This window comes from Curcuma longa, chromosome 2, assembly GCF_044706935.1.
Source record: "Curcuma longa cultivar G26 ecotype Majalengka, Jawa Barat chromosome 2, ITB_CL_G26_1.1, whole genome shotgun sequence".
Taxonomy (NCBI): Eukaryota; Viridiplantae; Streptophyta; class Magnoliopsida; order Zingiberales; family Zingiberaceae; genus Curcuma; species Curcuma longa.
Window position 1 is genome coordinate 13,309,612 of NC_133862.1, and position 22,010 is coordinate 13,331,621.

General features: G+C 34.1%; 1 protein-coding gene across 1 annotated transcript; it reads right to left on the minus strand.

The window, feature by feature from the left end:
• Positions 1-313: 313 nt before the first annotated feature.
• LOC141821215 (magnesium-chelatase subunit ChlD, chloroplastic) lies at positions 314-21,213 on the minus strand. Its single transcript, XM_074708616.1, has 15 exons — positions 20,921-21,213; positions 19,104-19,282; positions 18,311-18,395; positions 17,918-18,234; positions 13,867-13,990; positions 12,677-12,769; positions 9,574-9,669; positions 5,710-5,844; positions 5,360-5,560; positions 4,907-5,062; positions 4,555-4,662; positions 2,313-2,447; positions 2,073-2,234; positions 857-977; positions 314-792 (listed from the first exon to the last, which is right to left on the minus strand). Exons 1-15 carry the CDS (start codon positions 21,164-21,166, stop codon positions 707-709), a joined length of 2,244 nt encoding a protein of 747 aa, XP_074564717.1. The 5' UTR covers positions 21,167-21,213; the 3' UTR covers positions 314-706.
• Between the last annotated feature and the right edge of the window lie 797 nt (positions 21,214-22,010).

Sequence of the window (22,010 nt, forward strand, 5' to 3'; positions counted from 1 at the left end):
CTTCACCGATTAATTTTGATGGTAGGTAATCTTCTCTTAAATTCGCGAGTACAATTTATACACATTTAAAAGTTTCCAATCTATACACATGTGAAACGGGCACTTTGTGAAGATCTTACATGTTATCGAAGGACTTCGACCATTTTATACGCGCAACTTGAGGGTAAAGCCTATGAGACCAAAATGAAAATGTTAGGGACTAAAATAAATGTTACAATATTGAGGATCTATTTGTAATGATTAGGAATCCATTTATAACTCTTGAGAACATGAAACCTAGGGAGAACATGAACGCTAACATTAATTTCTCATAAGACATGGGAGATGAGAAGGTTAATGTGAACCTTGCCACCATCAAGATATTGCAAAAATTTCTCATATAACATCTCACCTTCATCAATTCTCGGGGATCTATCTTCCATTACCTTGCAAAAACATAAACAAACAAACAAAAAAGCAGTACAAAGCCAGATGAGATAAATTCAGCAGACAAACTGAAGCTCAATACAGCAGGTCAACCATGGCCCTTAAATGAACACGTTACTTGCATAGAAACTTATTCTCATATACACATCATTTCCTAATAAAAGACGAGAGTGCGTTTCCATCACCTATATTCATCACAGTTTGTTCACTAACCGCATCATAAATTTGAAGATAGGAGGAAGCTGAAGGTCAATATGGAAAGAAGTAGTGTGCCTATTTGTCATGAACTCTTCAAGACTGATAATGCCTCCCTTGTCGTGGCAGAGATGACAGCATCAGAAGCATTTGGTAAGTAGTAATATTTTCCTGTTAGATTACGAGGTTTATTAGATGAAGCCATCAGAAAGAAATATAGATACCAAAAATTTACCTTGGGCAACTCTTGCAATCTCCTTGGCAAATCCCGTAGAAACAAATTTGTTTTCTGTGTCAATGACTAGAAGCGACATCCCTGCCTTGTATATTTTTCCAGCTACATCTAGAATCTCATCCTTCAAGAGTAGGCAGTTGCAAAAGGTTTTCAAGGTAGTCTAGATCTTTTGAAAAAAAAAATCTAGAAAAAAATTAAAGATGAATCTGATAAAACACAGCAAAGCAGTGCATTTATAATTTAATATTGAGTATAGTTTCACGAAGGTAATGATATCGAATAGACCAAAGAAATTAGCATTAAGAGAACTTTAAAACAACATCAAATTCAGGTTTCAAACATCAAAACATGAATATGATATTTCTCTTTTTTGGTAAAGAAATATGATTTTTCTGTTGATATTTATGTGGTTGTGGCTTAACATAAAGTCCTTGAGATCAACAATACAAGGCTTTACTGCAGATCAACAATTTTTAAGGTTTCACAGAAGCGCAGGTAGATCAACTTGAAGAAACGTAGTGTAAGAGCTATCCATTCAACTTGGACTTTCTAGTGTTCCAAAGTCTATGTTTAGTTGGAGGAATAAGATCAAAAAGAAAGGTAAAAACAAAGACAAGGAGAGAGAAGGGGCAAAAAAAGGGGATGGATCAAAAGTTGTTTACGTGGATAAGGAGAAAGGGGGCATATAGGGAATGCAGATTTTTAACTATACCCTTTTCCAACCCCTCTATCCCAAGTTTATGGTGACAACAACTGTTGATGGACAATGGCAGACGATAATGACCTACATTCTACAGTTACCACCAACAATTTGTGGTCCTTGATTGGCAGCCAGTAATGGTAAACGACCAGCAGTCTTGGGTAAAAATGATCTTTTAACACTTTTTTTTTCCCTCTTCCTCCAATCTGTCCGATTTGAATGGATTAATTTCCTCAATTTGTTTCCTAAAAATTATTTTTTATATTTTTTAGATTTTTGAATGTCTATATTTTCAAATGATTTTTGTTCTATTTAAAGGTATCATTTTTCTAAAAAAAATTATATTTTCTTTAACTACAAGAAAATTTTCAATTAATTATGATTTTCCATTGCACAAAATATTTCAAAAAAATCAAAAAAATATTTTCCATTTACCCAAATAAACATCTACTTATCCCTTTCTTCACCAGCTTATTTAGGATCCATCCCTCCAAAGTAAATGCAACCTACTCTTACCTTGAGGTCCTGTGTGGAAGGCCTAGTTGTAGCATCTGCAGAAGCAGCTTCTGGATCAGTGGATCTTTTCAAAGATATGTTAGCCCTTCCATCAGTAATTGCAACAATCATAATACGTCCAACATCACCACTTTTTTCAGCATTTAATCCCACCCTAACTGCCTAAAAATGATAGGCAATTTCAATTAGCCTTGAAAATAAAAGAAACAAAATGGATGATTAAGTTAACTACAAAGATACCGTGCTTAGACCATGCGCTAAGGGAGAACCGCCACCACATGGAAGTCTCTCAAGTCGTTTCCTAGCCATTGCTATTGACCTTGATGGAGGCAACAAAACTTCTGCACAATCTCCACGGAAAGGAATGATTGAAACCTAACCAATAGAAAAAACAAAAAGAAACATGATTGTGAGAGTAATGTGATGATCTGTGTAATCTCCCTAAGGAAAATACATGCTATTTTGACTCTGCAGCCACAGCACATGACTCTGAACTGTGTTCAACAGGTCAGACCCAGGTAACAACCATAGCATTGAGGCATGCCACAATTGGTTTAAGGAAACAGGGAAGCAATAATTAGTAGCAAGTTGAGTGAACTTGGAGATTCATAAAAATTCAAAGACTCTTGATTCATGAACGATTTTCTTCATTTATTTCATAAGTACTTAACTAGACAAATTGTGGTTTGCTGTAGTTCTTTGGTGATGACAAATTGGTCTGCCAGGACTAATTTTGAGCTAGTTACTGGGCCATAATTTGGGCTGGTTGTTTGCCCAAAAAGGATTGAATTAATTGGGTGTCAATCCAATCAATTTGCACAATTAGTTTTTCCCTTATCAACTAGTCCCTCACAAATTATTGTTTATACATGCTTAAGTTAGCACTCATGTATTCACGTACATAGACTACACTTGTTACAAGCTTGTGTACTCGTCCAATCACAGACCAACTGATATTACTCACAATTCTCTACATCGCTTGATTAGCTCACTTTTGGGCATTAATTATTCATTCAAATGAGAAATTAGTTATACAAAATCTACTTGCGAAATCGTCCATGTCTTTAAACAATCATTGATTACAAAAATCAATTTCCAACAGAATTTAAACTAAGAGAACCAATTTATAATTCAGATTGTTCTAATGAGACTATCTATGTTGATTATGATGATGCACTTCTACCCAGCTAGCTGAACTAGAAAAAAGAACTCTCCTTTCCTTTTCTTTCTAGCCAGTATTATGTACTATTTTTTGTGTCCTTTTTAAGTTGACTATCCTAGGATACATGGTAGATCTATCTTAAGTACTGCAGTAACACCTAAAATTAGAAATGGAAGAGAAAAATATGTTGTGCATTCAAGTGTAGAATTTAACTACGGAGCCATGGCATAAGTTGCTCTGGGATTAATGTCACTTGACTCTCTTTTTGAAAGTTTGGAGTCATCTATTCTGAAAACAATGTGCGGTGATAACTAAGGAACTTTTTGCATTGACAGTAATATTAAATGATGTAGATATATAAATTAGTCCATTTCCTAGGAGTTCAAACTTTTGAGATAAGTGCTTAACTAATCAAATAAGTATACCCACCCACATGAAAGAGGAATCATACTTGAAGATACAAATGCACAAATTAGTCTCTTTCCTAACAATAGTCTTTTACACAAAATGGATTGTTAGGTTTCTATACAAAACTTTGTGTGATTATGGATTAGATGTGTTGATTGATATGATCTGTTATATATGTCAAGCATTTATCAGCATAAATAATTTTTATTATGGAAGGCACACATACAATATGTTACAGAATCGATCAACTGCATGAGCTTTAGAAAACTGTGTATGTGAACCATGTATAATGTGAAAATTTCAGTAAGCATTAGCTAGGATCAAGACGTGTACTTTGACTATGATTTGTTGATTCCTTAAAGCACACAAACACCTTTGAATACTTAACAGATTCAGAAAGAATTTGGAGAGAAAAAAAAACTTATTTACATAAACTAAAGAAAATGCTCTGAGTTTGTCAGGCCATGTAACTTCAGTATAGGGGAAAATCAAATACACAATTGTAATAAGATTAGCCATGAAGCACAGAGAATACTTAAGTGGATCAAATTATATAACTTAATATTGCAACAATTAGATGGATCGGTGGTTTCTATTTCATTGAAACAATAGTTGCACTTGATTTTCATATGATTTTCCTAGAAACAGAATTTAGAAGTGATCGATGAAGTATTTAGATGAATGGGTGAACTGTGTAGGTGAAGACCACACAACTTCTATACAACTAAGCTAACTGCCGCCTGTTATAACATATCACTCATTTGCATTAATTTTCCAATTGAGTGTCAAACCAGTGGTTTGAATCCTAGTAATGGAAACCTAATCTATGATGTCTATTAACAGTCAATTGCATAGTATTTAAGCTCATTCTTCTGAGGATATTTATTGTTATCAAGAAGGAAACTGCAATACCTGATCCCTACATGTATAACTTTCTGCTAGTAATTGCAGTGCTGCACCTTTTGCATTTTGCATACGGTTTAACGCCATGCTTCCACTAGCATCAACCACAAAGATTACCTGCAAATACACATCCAGAAGTGTTCTCTAAGAGTTCCAGATATAAAATTGTATGAGGTTCTGAATATGATTTTATGTAGAAAATAATCTGGACGAAATGGTAAAATCTGTACACTCAATCAAGGATACCTAATTTAGTCTTAACATTACCTAAAATATCTTACTGGCATAAACTATGGTCTCTGCAGTTAGTTTCATAATGGGTGTCTGTGTGGAACAGTAAGATATAACAATAAAACCATACCAGAGCACCCGCTTTTCGTGCCATTCTTTTTGCTCTCATGTCTGTTTTTTCTACATAAACTTTTCTAGACTTGCAGGTGTCTTTCTCCCGACGAAGCTTTTGATATGGTGCAGCAGCTCTCAGTGTTGCATCAACAGCCAATCGCTTAACAGGACCCTGCAAGCGGTAGATTTTATACTTTGGAACCTCAATTATGACATGGATGCATTTGATTTAGCAAAAACTAAGTAGGTGTAGATTATGCTCGAATTTGATTACTAGAATATAATTGTGCATTGAGGGTAACCAAGTTTGAGTTTTAGGCCACTGGTTTTGTTGAAGCTACAGGGAACAAAATCAAAGTAGCAAATCCTTTTGAAATGGAAAAAAAGATTGAATTAATACAATACATCAACTAGAAGATTATGCCTAAAATAAATAAATTATAAAAGAACATAGAAATGGACAGGTAACCTTTGGAAGCATAGGCTTAATATATCTGCCCCTATCTTCTGAAAAGATAACATTCTTTGCACGCCCCGCTTTACCTCGACGTCTTTGTGCTTGTTGAGCAAAGAACAGAAGTTTATCATCGATAATCCCACCTTCAGCATCAAAGATAAACTCATCCGGTATTTGTTGTTCCTGTTGTTCATTCTCCTGCTCGTTGTCTTCCTGTTCAGACAATATTTATCATTCTCTGATAGGATTTCCTTTTGTTTTCATGCCAAACAACAGATATAGATAATAATTAGAGAAACTGAAGAGATTGAAGAGAAGGTTCTAAGCAATTGATACATATTTCAAAGAGTTCTATTAGTAACCTCTGTATCTTCTTCCTGATTTTGATCCTCTGAAGAATCTTGATTTTGTGGAGGAGGAGGTGGAGGAGGAGGCTGATTCTGCTGCTCTTGTTGGTTATCAGTGATAATGGACCTAGGTATGATAACTAACTCTACCTGCAATATAACACTATTCATGTTTAAGTTCTCTCTATATTAACATGAAATCATAGAAGTGGAATCACGTTAATAAAAATGATACCAATAAATAAATGCTTTCCATAACCGACAAAATGAGGAATTGAATAAATTCACATTTTAGATTGCCTACTTTCGTGTCCAGCATCTTCGCTAATTAATTGATCATAATAACTTTTTTCTTAATTTTTAGATTTTATTTGGATTTAATTTAATTTTTAGGGCTTAAATTAAGTACCAAGGGTGTATTTGCAAAGTATATGGGCATAATTGTAAAGAACAGAAACCTCTTTGAGAGAAACTGAGTAGAACTTGGTTGAGCCCAATTTTAATTTGCCCCATTAGACTATCAAAAATTTAAAATAAATAGAAAATTAGGGATTCCAGAGGGTTTATTGTGTTGAGAGGGTGAGAGGAAGAGAGAGAGAAGGAGATGGAAGAGAGAGAATGGTGAAGAAGAGTTAGATGTTTTCCTCTGTCACGAACTACGGGGTCCTGGAGAAGAGTTTATTGTACATAACCTTACCTTGTTTTGCAAAAGGTTATTTCCAAGACTCGAACTCATGACCTCCAGGTCACACAGCAGCAACTTTATCGTTGCACCAAAGTTCCCCTTCATTGAGGAACAAGAGAGAATCACATAAATAAATAGTATCTATTGACCAAGACACTGATAGACCTAACCAAGGATTGAAATCTCAAACCGTTTCGCTCGATATCGACAAAATTTCTCGTTCTGCTAGCGGATCGGCACCGACACTAACGGTTCGGGTCAGGACGTTGTCCGAAGGCATTACGTGGGCCCCAGTCACGCGGAACAGTGAATGGATCAGGTTTTTAAAATTAGATTTTAATAATAACTTAGGTTAATAATTTTAATCAACTCCTAACTATAATTGGGATAATTTAAATAGACTTAATTAAAACCTCATAAAATTATCCTATTATTTTTTAAAAAAAATATTTTATTTTTTATTTTTGTAATTTTTAAATATTTAGATTAAATTTTTTATTTTTAATTAATATATTTTATATTTTAAAAATACCAAAACTATACCGGCATAATACGGTTACGGTAACGAAACTGTATCGTTCTGGTCCAGGACCAAAACCTTAGCACAACTCAGTATTTTAAACCTTTTCTCTCATCAGAATCCAGCAAATCTCCAAGGTCTAAATTAATCTCTTTCAAAGGGTGTGCGCCTCTTTGTTTGATCATCAAACCGCACTTTAATACTACTATTGGGAATTTACAGAAGGTGGTAGCATACTAGCATAGTGTAATTTACCATTTGAAAATTTTGAGCTAACTTTGTTGTGATTCCAAACTAAATAAAATATAAAGGCAACAACTGATATAATTAATCTTACCTTGTGGAGATGTGTTGAGCAACACCTCTTCTACTTTGTTAATGTAGCACAATCTTCTTGACATAGCACAAAGGTGCTAGCATTCATCATAGCGAGGAAGGGGTAGACGGTCATTGGACTAGCACTAAGAGCTATAGTGAGGAGAAAAAGAAAGAAATGAACAGGAAAAAAAAGAAGATTGTGTAGGAGCCTCTGTGAGTTGATCCATAGGGATTGTAGAGTTATTAATGCTTGCAAGTATCCCATTTTGGAGAAATTTGTGTCAGGCTAAGGGACATTTCTGATCAACGGGAGAAAGAGAGGTAAAAAAGGGTCTTTTCTTCGTAATAGTCATGCCTTTTGCTTGCTAGTGATTGCATTCATTCATCTTTTCTTTTGGATGTTGAGTACCTTCCTTTGCACATACATGATGTTTTATAGATGAGTTGTCGTAATGTGTTTACATTAATTAGATTTGGCCTACGAATATCTAATTATCATTTATTAACATTTTTACATTCTGAGTATCTGCATTTATTTTATTCTGTGATTTGCAGAATTATGATTTGATCACTTGAAGTCATCTGTTATACAAGCATAAATGCATTAAATGAATAGTTTATCAAAATAAGCTAGGAGTAATGTAATGCGGAGACACATCTTGATTAGTCATGTGGGCCATTTAGTTAATGGTGCCACGACAAACTGGATGTATATCCTGGAATTTAATTTTGATTTATCAAAGGTTAGAGGTGTTAATTAAGGTCTATTGGTTGGATCTGTGATTTATTTTATTTAATGTTGAATCATTTTGTTTTGAAGTAGGTTTGTATTTGGGCTCAATTGGGGTCTCATTTAGGGTTTCAGATGTGGTTTAACTTGGACTGGGTGGAGTCTTGATTGTGTTGGGACTGAACCAAGGATGAACCAAGTGTTATATTCTGAATATTATTTGAGTTAATAAATGTAATTTAAATTTATATTTAGAGGAACCAAATTAGGACCTTACAGCCGAACCAAATCTTTTAAAAGCTGATCTAGTGGTTTTGACTCAGTTTTGGGGGTTAGATTAACTGAATGAGACTGTGGTCAGATGAGGATTGATTTACTTTTCCTTTTATCTTAAAGTGGACTTGAATCAGACTTAAATCATAGGTTTTAGGATTGAATCGATTTGGACCAAATAAAAATGAACTGGATTGGCTCAATTGATGGTTCAATTCTGTTAGGATTTTGGGTATTTTAGCAACTCCTATGTTCCTTCTCCTCCCAATTTTGTGTGAAACCCAAATGCCTTCTTCTTCTCTCCCAGTGAGCATGAGATCGTTCAAAACCCTCTTCCCTCTCCTTGTTCTAGGGCAAAGTCATTTGTTTGTTGTGTTCTTTGTTTGTATTAGGACTTCGCCAATAGTGTCAGTCGAAGTCACTAACCAAGCCTTCTACGCAATAAGTTAAAGTTGATAATTGGAGGTAACTAAAATCTAATGATGATGATAACATAAAGTAGGTTTATTATTGGTAATTTAAACTTGGCTAAGTGGAGTTGGCTTTTACTTGCTATTGTTATTTGGATTCTTTATAAGAGATAATTGATGCACATCCACCGTAAACCCTGGTTTGCACATCTGTGCTCATTTTCTATTAGTTTTGACCTCCAACTACAAGTGATTTATTGTTGGCTACACTTCTGGTTCTTATTTCTCATTTGATGTATGTTGTTAAGTTTTTTGCTCTAACAATACTATACATCCACGCACTGAGTGAAGTTTGCCATTGTCGTTCAGTGGGCCAAACTCGAGCAGCACATTGCATCTCAGTTGGAGTACAGGGACTTACCCATGGTAGCATGTTTGTGATCCTTCCAAGTGATTATGGTAGGTTTACTGATGTCTGTAGTGTGGCTCTGTAAGATGGAGTTAAACCAAGATAAATCGAGAAATATTGAATGCTAAATGGGGAGATGTGTAGCCTATAATACCATCTTGAATATTGAATGAGAAAAATTATACAGATTCATCTTCCAATATATATTGACTTATTGGCATATTACATATATCCATCTCAGTTATGTATTTCTGTAACAACCAACCTATTTAAAACTAAGTTTCTAACAATATGAAAAGTTAGTCATTACACTACTGTGTATAGGCTTCCATGAATGCCCTTTCATGCAAAGAAAAAACCCAATCAAAACTTAATGATTAATTAAACTGGAAACTTTTCTGTAAGAATTTCCTATATGAAAGATAACGAGAAACTTCTGCCTTTCTATAAGAATGTCCTATATGAAAAACAACAATGAGAAATTTCTGTAAATATTGAGTAGTAATGAGTTCTCAGTATTTGGCAGGAGCTTACAGCTTTCTTCAGATCATCCACGTAGACTTTTTCACGCCCCTCCAGAGCAGCTAGACATTTGGCTACTCGAGCAGCAAATAATTCAGCTCTATGTCCCTATCAAAAGGCTAATTGTTTAATAGAAAGTAACAGAGTAGGCATGTAAATAGCAAACAGGTAGATTATCTGCATATGCAAACCAATCAACAAATTGTCCATCCTCTCTGCTACATCAGTCAATATTAATAACTACAAATCTTCAATGTTCCATAAAGAGCAGCACTCTGAGAAATGATTTATTCAAGAGGGAAAATAAGGGAAATGAGCAAATGTCTGCACAATAGGCAAATTATCCTAAAGACTTAAATTTATAATTTGACCAGTCTAAGTAAGGACCAACATCTGAGTGTGCTACAGTGTCACATTCAGAATTGTACTATCCAATTATTTTTATTTTGGTGACATTAAAACCGTAGGGTCATGTACAGCATGCATACTATTTTAAGTACCAGATTGGTTTGATCGGAAACCAGAGAATGGCCAACCTTTTTGTTTTAAAAAAAATGCCAGATGATTTTTTAGTGTTTATATAACTGTTTTTAATTTGTAATAATATGAATCTCTTCACATGTGAGCAAGTCTTGCTAACATTTTAGTGAAAATTGATTATATCCAAGTGCAATTGTTTTATGGAAATAGTAAAACAATATTTTAAAGTAATTTATCAGTATCAGATAGATAAGCATTTGCATGATCCTTCTGTTGTGAAAATTGGATCATTTATGAAACATGTGAATCCAGAGAGACGTTTTTGGACATTGGTTACAAAAAGATATTTAAGAACTATGTAGTTGATGATTAGTTGAAGAGGATTTAAACTGTCAAACATATTAGCATATGTTGAGGATAAAATATTCTTTGCTCTATCTTCTCTTCTTCTGACAAAATATTATTGTTGGAAAGTACTGCAAACATGTTTTAACACAACCAAATAGTATTGGTATGGATGGGAAAATGATAAGTGTAGCATCTGTTTTTTTAGTGGGCTTAAATCCCTCTCCACAATCACTACAAGAATTGATTCGAATGAGGAACAGATAGGGAAACGAGGCACAAAGGCCAAGCCAAACAATGATCGCCCTTGGAAGTTTAACTCTTTCCATAGCCCAGAGATCAACATTGGATGCTATAAAGCAACTCATCTAGTGCAAGCTGTTAATAATGTCCTTAGTGGTTGCGTTGGACAAAAGGTCAACAATTTGCACAACATCAATGGCCAAACATCTTTTTCTGGGGAAGGCTCATAGTATTTTGCTGAAGATACAAATTTCATGGATGCTTGATAGAAACCATCAAAAGGACAACCACTCCTTTCATTCAACGTCAACAATAGTAGGACATGACAACTCCTTATTCCCATTGATTTTTCTTTCATATTTGTTTTGGTATGTGACAAGGGCATGATTCACCCCTTAGGTAACTTAGATCATGAGAAACGAAAGAAAGAAGAGGTTTTTGAGAAAGATATGGTGGAAATCAGTTTTAATTGTCCTCAAGTGTTAGAGCACCTTGTACAGCGCCATTAAGTGATCATTGACCTTTGACGCCGGCAGTGTTCAACACCATCCTGCCAATTATTGTCACTCCGCCCTATTCCATGCACATTATGGGCCCGATTACTTGGATGAGAGATACAAGGGAGATAAGGGAAAGTGACAAAAAGATGCACATACTGATCTTCATATCTAATTTTAAAGTCTTTCCTTCCCTGTCCTCATATATTCAAAAGTCATATAGGGTAGGATGGAAGAAATAAAACTTGCAAGTTGAGATAAACAAGGATAGCTGGCTAGGCTACTCATTCCTATAACCACTACAAGAAATACAATAAATAGTGGCCACTTTTAGTGGAGGCCATGTAATGACATTTGCCAAAGCTCCCATTTTGTGTGAATCATTTTTTAGCCTCCATAAAGTTGTCACAATGACCATTCTCTTCTATGGTGACTGGTGAGAATTGTAATTGACCCCTACAAGTATTAGTGACACAATAAAATTATTCACACTAATTAACTTTTTTTTCAAGTAAGAAATGTGCTTAACCCTCGCTAAAGATTTCCACTAATTATAATCATTAATGAGAGTAAAAATTACTCTCCCTAATTCACTTTTATCATGAGTATTTTATTGTGATCTTTATTATAAGAGTTGTGTTAGGTGCCCAAATAATCTGCGCATTGCCAGACTTCAAGTCAAGCCCAACCAGCACCTTTATTTGTCAAATTAATTTTTTGGTAATATTTTTTTAAAAAACTACTATTACTACTAATATCAAGCAATATTATTTTTTAACAGTATTCAATTTTATTTTTTACTCGTAATTATTTTATTAATAATTTCAAGAATAAATAAATATTATGAAAACAATTGGGACCTAGTTGTGCAAGGCATGGTCCTACTACTCTTAAAGGATATACAAATGGGTCATTTCATCATTGGTGAGAACTAAAAGGTTCTCATAAATAATTTGTTTAGTGGGGGAACAATAGAAGTCCACACTATTCATTAACTTTTAGTGGGGAGAATCAACCTTCCCATTAAAAATAACTTTTGGTGGGGTCATTTTTTAACACCTAAGCTTTTACTTCTGCGACTTTAGGTGCAGAACTCCATCAGAAGTCCATTTTCTTATAGTGCAACTCACTACAAAACTAGTCAGGGAAAACAAGCACTAGAAATACCAAATCCTCATATGCGATTTATCAATTAAATTTAGATTATGTACCAATGTCTGGTCATGCATTACTGCTTTGTTTTGTTAAACGATAAGAAAGCTCTCAACCATCATATCTATAATATGGGTTAATACAATATTCACATGAAGGGAGCACAAATTCCTCAAATGTTACTCGAAGTGAACCCTGTTAAGACCTCTTCTATGCAACTTCATGAAAAAAGCATATTTAGAAAGTGGATAACAAAAGTCAAGAAGCATGAAGAAATTAGGGTCTTCAAACCTGATAGATAAAATCTCAATTATATACAATGAATGGAAACAGGCAAGGATGTGTTTATAGACCAGAGAGAGAGATGAAGACTATATTTTTAGTTTCAAGATGTGAACCTGACAGCCTCCTCGTATTGATTCCATAACCAAATATTTCAGCTGATCCCTAGTGATGGTGACATCCTTCAGATACTCTCTTGCCAAAATGATCTGCATAGCAGACAGGATCTGTCATTTTTTAACTTGAGAAATATTTCAAATGCATCTTTACTGTAAAACATCTCATTTTTTTAGTGGAATAATCACCAAATCAAAGGAAACATGCAAGTCATAAATAATAACATCAATAGTTTTCTATTTGCTGATTTGCTCAAAGTGGCTAATGTCTAACTAGGGACTGCCCTGGAGAGCATCAAAACACAAGACTCTCAAACCTATGAGATTGCAAGCAGAAGAAAATGAATTGAGTGTAACAATACCAAGTCCAAAAATTGAACTGACCTTTTTAGCTGCAACTCAATTAGGATTTTCCTGTTTACAGTACACATATCCACACTATAGAAATGAAACTTAAACAGGTATGCCCGATATGAAAGCTAACAGTAAGGAAGTGTGTCTTAGTTGTTCAGTTTTGACAGTCTGGTCAAAAATAGGAAGATAAAGAGACCAAGAATCCATATTAGAGTGATGAAAATGCACAATTTAAATGGCAATTATATTATGGTAATTGAAAGTTTGAAATATTATTATAATAATTGTTTGTTTGCTGTATCAAACAAATATTACGAAAATTGGAATGTCATCAATTCTCTGATATGGAAAACCAAGATAGAAACCTTTGAGCTTATATTAAAAAAAAAAATCATCATTACAGATAAACTAAAACTTAATGTTCAATTCAGATTCAATGGGCCCCACTAGTCTGGTCCTGTGAATTAATTGAGATGTTGATGCAAATACTTTCAAAATGCCTATACTATATGAAGAATGCTTACATTCTACTTTCGTAAATTTGATCATGGGATCCAACTATGTCATATTTCTAAATTAAACATATATGATCTGACACTGGCTTCAACGTGTCAAATCCAAATGATACCTCATACCACTATTCAAACTTTATGATTTTGTTCCAGTTGTTGATCTGTACCACCCACCACCAGTATCATTGGAAAAATATGGTGCAAAAAAAAGAACATATATTGAGTCATTTGTGATTTGGTTCCGTTACCAATTTTTCTATTGTTATTTCAAACCACAATAAACAAAAATCAAAACCAAGAAAACAAAACATATATTAGCAAAACCTGAGTCCTAGCATATTCAGTTTCTTCCTCGACAACTGTATAAACCTCTTTGCTTTTGTCCTGAAATTTTGTTGCAATACCAACTGCAGCAACTCGATCATCAAGGTTCATTGGAAGATCTGCACTGTGATGAAAAGATGTAAACATAGAGTAAGCAAAACTAGTAAAAATGTGTGCCTTGCTACAATGCTCAAAGTCTCAAGTGAATAAATGAAAATCATGTAATAGCAATAACAACACTCAAGGTTTAAAATCTCAAGCCGTATTGTATCATGCCAGTGTTTCATTGGAAGGGGAGGACAAAGGAGATGAAGAAGAAGGGATACAATTATATACCTAACTTCAGACTTTATGTTTCATTTGGAATGATACAGTTTTAACTTTATATTGCATGGACAAGAGCTACAAAAAAAATAATAAATTATTATTTTCATCTAGCTGCGTTTTATAGCATGTCAAGAGGTGTAGAATGTACACACTCATCAATATAATTGGCATAACAACATAGGATTGATTACCTGTGCTATAACATCGAGTATGTTTCGACCATGCATTCTGGTATGGTATGAGATTTCAAATTATGGCCATTAACACCACTTGGACTACTCGAGGCATTAGCCTATGAATGCCATTGCGTGGCACTCCACCTCAATCGCACCTCCACTAACAATAGCATGCTTTATAGACAAGCATGCCAATCTCTATGTCAAAACCAGAAGAAAGGTAAAAAATATCTTGATACTTCACTATAGTGGTGAAATCATCCACTAGCTAGATGCTATTGATCTACCTCTCATCAAGAAGCATACTTCAAGTAATTAATATACAACTCAAAAGTTGGTTGGATGAGATTATTATTCATATGTCCTAAATCTAATGGACAGTTCTCTCTTTGCACATAATATTAACAGTGTCAAAGGTGATGCTCGGGTTGGCATGACTGAAACCCACATTAAGGTGTGCGTAGGCTCAACAAGGCCAAGGCCCTCATTGGCCCAATTACAATCGTATCAATTTGGGCATGGCTCACCTCAAATCACGTCATGGATGTGTCGTGGTCCAATTTAAATGGTAGTCACACCTAGCTCGAGCCTAGGCTTGGAAGCAATGTCTTGGTTAAGGGAACCCACCGGAGCCGTAGCGAAAGCGAGTCTTCATAGGGCGATTGTCACTACTTATGGACCCGAACCTGGGTGCTCGACCCTAGCCTACGGGCCTTTTATTTTTTAGATCAATTAAAAATAATAAAAATTTGACATTTGTTTAAATAATATATAGGCTATTTATAATTTTTAATAAATGAATTAGAATGGGAAAAAATGTGCTTTTTATCTCCATTCAAGTTGTTCATCCTTCCTTGGGTCACTTATCTACCATGGTTTCAGATTTTGAGATGTTATGGTTGGCAATGGCAAATTTTTTCATTCCACCTACGGACTGACATGCAAGAAACTCGCAAACCCTATGCGAGTGAACAAGTCCTTCAATAATTCTTCCTTTATCACAAGCCTTTTACCTTTGTGATGACTTCATTGCAAGCTTTGCTCAAGTTGTGAGCAGCTTCAGCCTTCATCGTGAGCATTGCCAAATCGCGAACTCCTTCCATAAGTGTCTTGCACCTTTGTTGCAAACTCTAGCAAAATCGCAAGCTCCTTCCACAAGCATCTTTCCCCTTTGTTGCAAGCTCTAGTAGAGCTATCAGCTCCTTCTACAACTCTCTACCAAGCTTGAGCATCTTTAATGACCCGCTTCTAAGCAATGAGCTCCTTTTGCGACTTGAAACTTTCGAGTAAGCTTCCTCCTACTCTTTTTCTTTCCCCTCTTCCTCTTCTTCCTTCCCCTCCTTCTCAAAGCAACCAAGCCTAGTTGAATGTTAGATATTGAGATTTCATCTATTTAATTTTGTGCACCTTAAATTAATTTTTTTTAAAAAAAAATAGATGATGAAGCAAGTTGAACTGAAACAGCATATTAGATTTTGGGCATCAAGTTGAAGTTGAATTGGGTCTAGAAGAAACGCATCGATTTGGGACGGTGATTAGGGTCGCATGGGTTCGAACCAAGGGAGATTGTGAACCAAATTCTAAGTAGAGGTTATATTCTAATTTAGCCATGTTGGAAAAAATCGAAGAATTTTTTAAGTAGTTTGGGGCTATACAACCTCTCCCCCCACCATGCGTCCCTCTTCTCACCTGTGCACCTCTCTTTCTCTCTTCTCTTCCATGTGAGATCATCGCCACACCAAATCCACATGCACTATAAGCCTTCACCACCAACGTAACCTCTTCCGTCAGCTTCTCCCTTTCCTTCTCTTATTTTCCATATCTCTCTTTTTTTGTTTTTTGTGACCATCACTCAGTGTCGTTGCCGCTGAACCTTTCGCCACCTTGTCTGATACAAGACAAGATTGATTGTCAAAAGATACATTTAGAGTTATCATGTGGATTACTCAGAGACATTCTCCTATCATTCATCTCAATTTGGTCTATGTTCTTTTTTTTCTAGTAGTTAATCAGTTCATAGATATTTTATATGGATATCAAAAACACTGTCTGATATAGTCTCTTGTAAGAAGTGTGTACGGAATGACCTTTTTAGTTGTATTCTTTAGGGGAACGTAAAATATGCAACCTCTAAAAGGCAATCCATGGTCTCAAACAATCCTTTGCATGGTTTCAAAGATTTTCTTGAAGCAATCGACCATATTGGTAACAAGTGCAAGTAAATAGTTCACTTAGTTATTCTTTATAGCACCACCAAGATTTTAATCTTGGTGGTTTAAGTTGCTAACATTAGTTTAACAAGAAATCAAGTGCGAGGCATAGTAGAAATTAAAAAACTAGGCAAATTTATTATCAATTATCTGGGAGGCTACATTATTTTCTAAGAGAGGAAATTTCTTTTAGTTGTGAAGGAATATCTATATACAAGCTAATGTTTAAATGTTTTGGATATTTACAAGTTCATTTACATATCTACCTATTTGTTAGCTTCAATTACATCTTCCTATGGGTGGGCCACTTTGGGCTTCGTTTTCCTTTAAAAAAAAATAACATCATAAAAGTTAAGTTGTACTTGTAAACTAATTTTTATTAGGCATACATAATCATGGTTTGAAATGTCGAGCAGTGTTGCTCAAAATAAGCGGTATTTACCGTTCTAGCATTGAATTTTCACCGGTACCTTACTGACAGCAAAGTCGCAGAGGGTGCCGCGACCCCGCGGTGGCCCTCAACGAAGCATGGATGATGTCGCGACCCTGCAGCGGCCTCTGCGAGGTCACGACACTCATGGTTGCTACAGATATTTTTTTAAGTTAATTTTTATTTTTTAAATAGGTATTTTTATTATAAATTAAATAGTTATATAACTATTAATTATATATAATAGTTATAAATATAATATATTAATAATTATTATTATAAAATATTAAGAATCATTTTAAATTTTAAAAAATTAATAAAATATTTTTTATAAAATAATTTAAAATTCTTAATATATATTGAAAATTGAATGTGAATTTAAAATAATCTAAATTTTTCCCAAAATATAATTCTTAAACATTTCGAATAAATTTTAAAAAATTAAAAATTTATAAATACATTCAAAAAATAATTTAAGGCCTTCAAATAATTTTATAATTATCTTTAGAATCTTTCAAATAATTTTATAATTTTAGATTTAGTTTTAAATTCTAAGAATAACTTTTTTTTAATATTTTTTATAAAAAATTTAATAGGCATTATCTTATGAGAAAATATTGAAATATGAACTCAACACCTCAAAATATAACATCAATAATGAGCATATGTAATAATCAAATATTAATAAAATTAATACATACTTATATTTTAAAATTAAAAAAATATTGAAAATGTTTTGGCATAGAATGATATAGTACCGAAATTGTATTGTTCTGGTCCAAGACCGAAATTCCGACACGGGTCGAAATTCTATGATCATAATATGATCATAATATCCAAGTCCTAAGTTAGAGGCATAGTTAGTTATAAACAAAATGGATGTGAATCATTTATTGCACGATACATACCTTAAATTAATTGCTATACGATCAAGCAAGTGTTCACGTACTGAACCTTCCTCTGGGTTGTATGTAGCAATAAGAAGTGGCTTGCAAGGATGTTGAAAGCTTATTCCTTCTCTCTCCACAATATTAATTCCATCAGTTAGAACATTTAGAAGCAAATTGCTGATCCCCTCATCCAAAAGATTTATCTCATCGACATAGAGGACTCCTCTGTGTGCTTGTGCAAGTAGACCTGGTTGAAATATAGTAGTTCCTGATTTTATAGACTCCTCTACATCAACAGATCCAAGAAGCCTGTCTTCTGTAACTCCAAGTGGAATCTATAAAGCATTTACAAAGAACATTATATCATTATCAACAATTTTTTAATAGCATTGGTGTCATTTGAGTTTTCACCTGAACAAAAGGTGTCTTAACAATTTGAGTCTTAACATTACCAGTACAGTCATACTCCACCCGTTCAGTTAATCCATCTTCCCATCTGAACAAGAACTAATCATTAGCAAATAGAAACTAAATTTAGATATAAGAAAACAAAGTGTGGATACCACATCTAAGATAATTTCTTCTTTAGAAAATAAACTAATGACTAACTGGATATTGTGACAAAAACAGAAAGATCAAGCAAAAAATTAGTAGAAACAACCCAACAGGTGTTCAAATAATGATTCAGTGATTGACAAGTTTTGACGTTACATCTATAAGTTGCTTTGTAAAAAGTTAGCAAAATTTTAGCAATGTATAGCACTCTAAAGGGATGCCTCTACAGATAAACCTTGTTGAAACATACTAGTAATTGTATTCAAAAAATGAAGCACAAAGAGCCTTTGGACTAACTTGGTCCTATCTTAATGAATAGATACACCTATTAGAAGGTTCATGGTTAGAACTACCAATATGTGCTATATGGTTATTGATAATACAGTGTTAGAAGGCTTAGAATCAGTATCTTCTTTGACAAGCTTCATGACAAAGTGCGACTTGCATAAGAAAATGCATGTGTTCAAAAACTATAAGTGAAAATGAAATAACAATTTTTTTAAATTTGTGTAAGTGTCGTTAAGTTGTGTAAAAAACACCCTGAAATGTCTACTCTATAGTGTACACTTAGCAGCTACCCATTTCACGATGGAAGAGTCTATGCAATTTGCCTAAATCAGTGGAACATTGCAAATGGACAAAATCTTACTCTCCTGGGCAGTTGGGGTCTGCATTAGATATTGAACCAGACACTACTTCAATCGGTGGAAGTACGGCATGCAATCCACGTGCCATCACTGTCTTTGCTGTTCCCCTCTTACCTGAGATGGCAATACCTCCTATCTCACAATCAATAGCACCGAGAAGCAAGGCAGTTTTAATAGCATCCTTTACAGGAAAAAGTAAAAAATGTCATTCTTAGCACTAGAAAAATCAAGGAGATAGAGGACAAAAGATGTTGTTTGCCAAGATACAAATGAAGATCCAGATGCCATGAGTAAAAGGAAAAGAACAGAGTAAAAAATTGCCACACATGAATACATAATACTAAAGAGATACTTAAGGTTTAACAATTCATGAGCATGACTAACAAAATATATTATAGCATATAATACTTGCAAATGAATGTGTGCATACCCTTGTGCAAATATTTCTCATACTTAACATGCATAAGTTTTAGGCACTTGCATCCATATACACTATATTGAGCAATCAAATCCAAGAGAAAATTAACCATGCTTACAACTGGGGGCTGGTGAAATAAATTTAATAGGCAACCATAACTCAAATAGACTCCAATGAATACATTCAAAAGAGGAAGGAGTCAAAGAAAACCAAATAAATATTTTGGATATTAACTTCTGTGTCTCACTTATCATGATTTAACTCATGTCATCTATGTGAACATCAATGAAGAAAGATGTGTTGCAAAATTATAGCTAAATTATCATACAATATTTTTTACATTAAAAGATGCTACATTACTTAATAGTAAATTGCATGTAAATTAAGGCACATGACTATCTATTATTGCATTGAAAAAGAAAGAGATAAGCAACAATGTTGTGTACAAATTTATGATAACATGATTCTCAAACTATAGTAGTTCAAACAAAATATTTGTAATATGTATTACACATATGATGAATAGAACAATAACAACACAACCAAACAAATGGTGGATAATTTTGACAGAATAATATAAGGATAATTTATATTTTGTGACTGAAAATATTATCTGAAGAACAGAATATTTCAGTGATGTTTGGACATTCTTTGCTATCCAATAGCCATCTAATGCACTTTGAATTGGATTGAATAAATCCAGGACTTACATTCTAAAAGAACTCCTGTTGGGACCATATTAATATTTTTGATTAGCTTCTTCATATGAATTGTTAGATTGCTACAAATTTAGGATGACTATTAAAATGCTCATTCTGTTTCTTCCAACTTTTTCAAATGACTATAGCTTGCAAAGAACAAAATTACTTATTTCCAATATTTATTTTCTCCAGGAATGAATTTTCAACATAAGGCATAACAGATCAAACTACCAAATAATTCGACTTCATGAGAAAGAAACGGAATTTTCATTAATTACCTTGCAAAATTTTCTAAAAAGAGAATCTGCTATGATATCATGAATGCCATAATCATTTACTTATTTTTCACAGACCATAATAATTTCCAGCAATCATCTAGGCTGCACTGCATTAGCGCAATCTGTAAGCTAGAAAGAATAAAGTAGTTGGATTAACGAGAAGAACTGAACATCTAGAAAACCACATAGTCCACATTAATGCAAAATTCATGATTGCAAAACCTAAATCGTCATTGAAACCAACAGACAAACTGTGGTCCTTGCTGCATAGCAGCAGAAACCTACCAGCATCAATTGGATAGTTTCAAATAGTAATACCACTTAAATCTAAGATTTGTCTGACTATTGGAAGCAAAGGAAAATAAAGAAACAAGACAGTGAGCAGCATTCAGGTGCTAAGATGCTGGTTTTCACTCCTCTACCTGCCCAACTACTCCGGCCAAGGGGAAGTACTGTCTGCCATAATCCACGTCTCCGATGGGCTTCTCTATGGTTGTGGCGATAGCGCCATTGCTGGAGTCGATCGTGGCGGCAGCGGAAGTGGCGACGACTCGGCGCGGTGTTCCGGAGACGGAGTTGCGGGTGAAAGCGGGTCTGTTTCTGAACGGGAAGAGGAAGGACGGCGGAGAGATGATAAACTTGGACGGGGCAAAGACAGTGGCCGCCATTGGGGTGAACTCCGGCGAGATTTGGGTCGCACTGCTATCAGCTTCCCGCTTTATCTGTTGGATTTGGGTGGCTCACTCGCACTCGCCTTCGCTGGTGGAGGAGTTGCAGGCTTAGCCGTTTCTGCTTCCAATGGGATTTTAGCACGTCAAGCCACCCAAAGACAATTGTTAATTTGTTATCAAAAATTCCACGTTGCCCATCGACTCAGCCAATCAGATCAGGTTTATTCGCCTTCCTGCAAGACCAAGGAGAACCGAACACTACAATTAATTATTTGATTGAAATTTTAATTAAGATTGATTCTTAACTAAATTCAATGTTCGATTTTTGTTGAGGGCCTCTGCATAATTTATCAATTGATTGCTTATTTTTTAAAATCTATTCTTATTATAATACTCTTCACCTCATTAAAAAATTATGAAATTCATTGTCACATACTCATTATAACAATATATCTCTTTTACCTACATTTCTTTTAATATTAACATTTATTATTTATAATTCTCACCATCCACTCAATCATCTTAAAATTATATCATATTAAATAAATATATTTTAAAAATATTTTAAAATATTAAAATTATTATTATTATTTTTAATAATAATCTTATCTTTAAACTAATAATTTTATTATTTTTAAAAAATAATATTAAAAATTTTTAAATATATTTATTAAATAAAAAAATACATGTGAAGTGGACCAACCTCCTGATTGATCCACCTCATTTTTAATTGAACATGTTCAACTAAAAAAGTGTTATAATACCATTTCACAATGATATTTAACACTAATAAAGTATTATAATACCCGATTAGAGTATCCATTATGGATGCTCTTGTCCT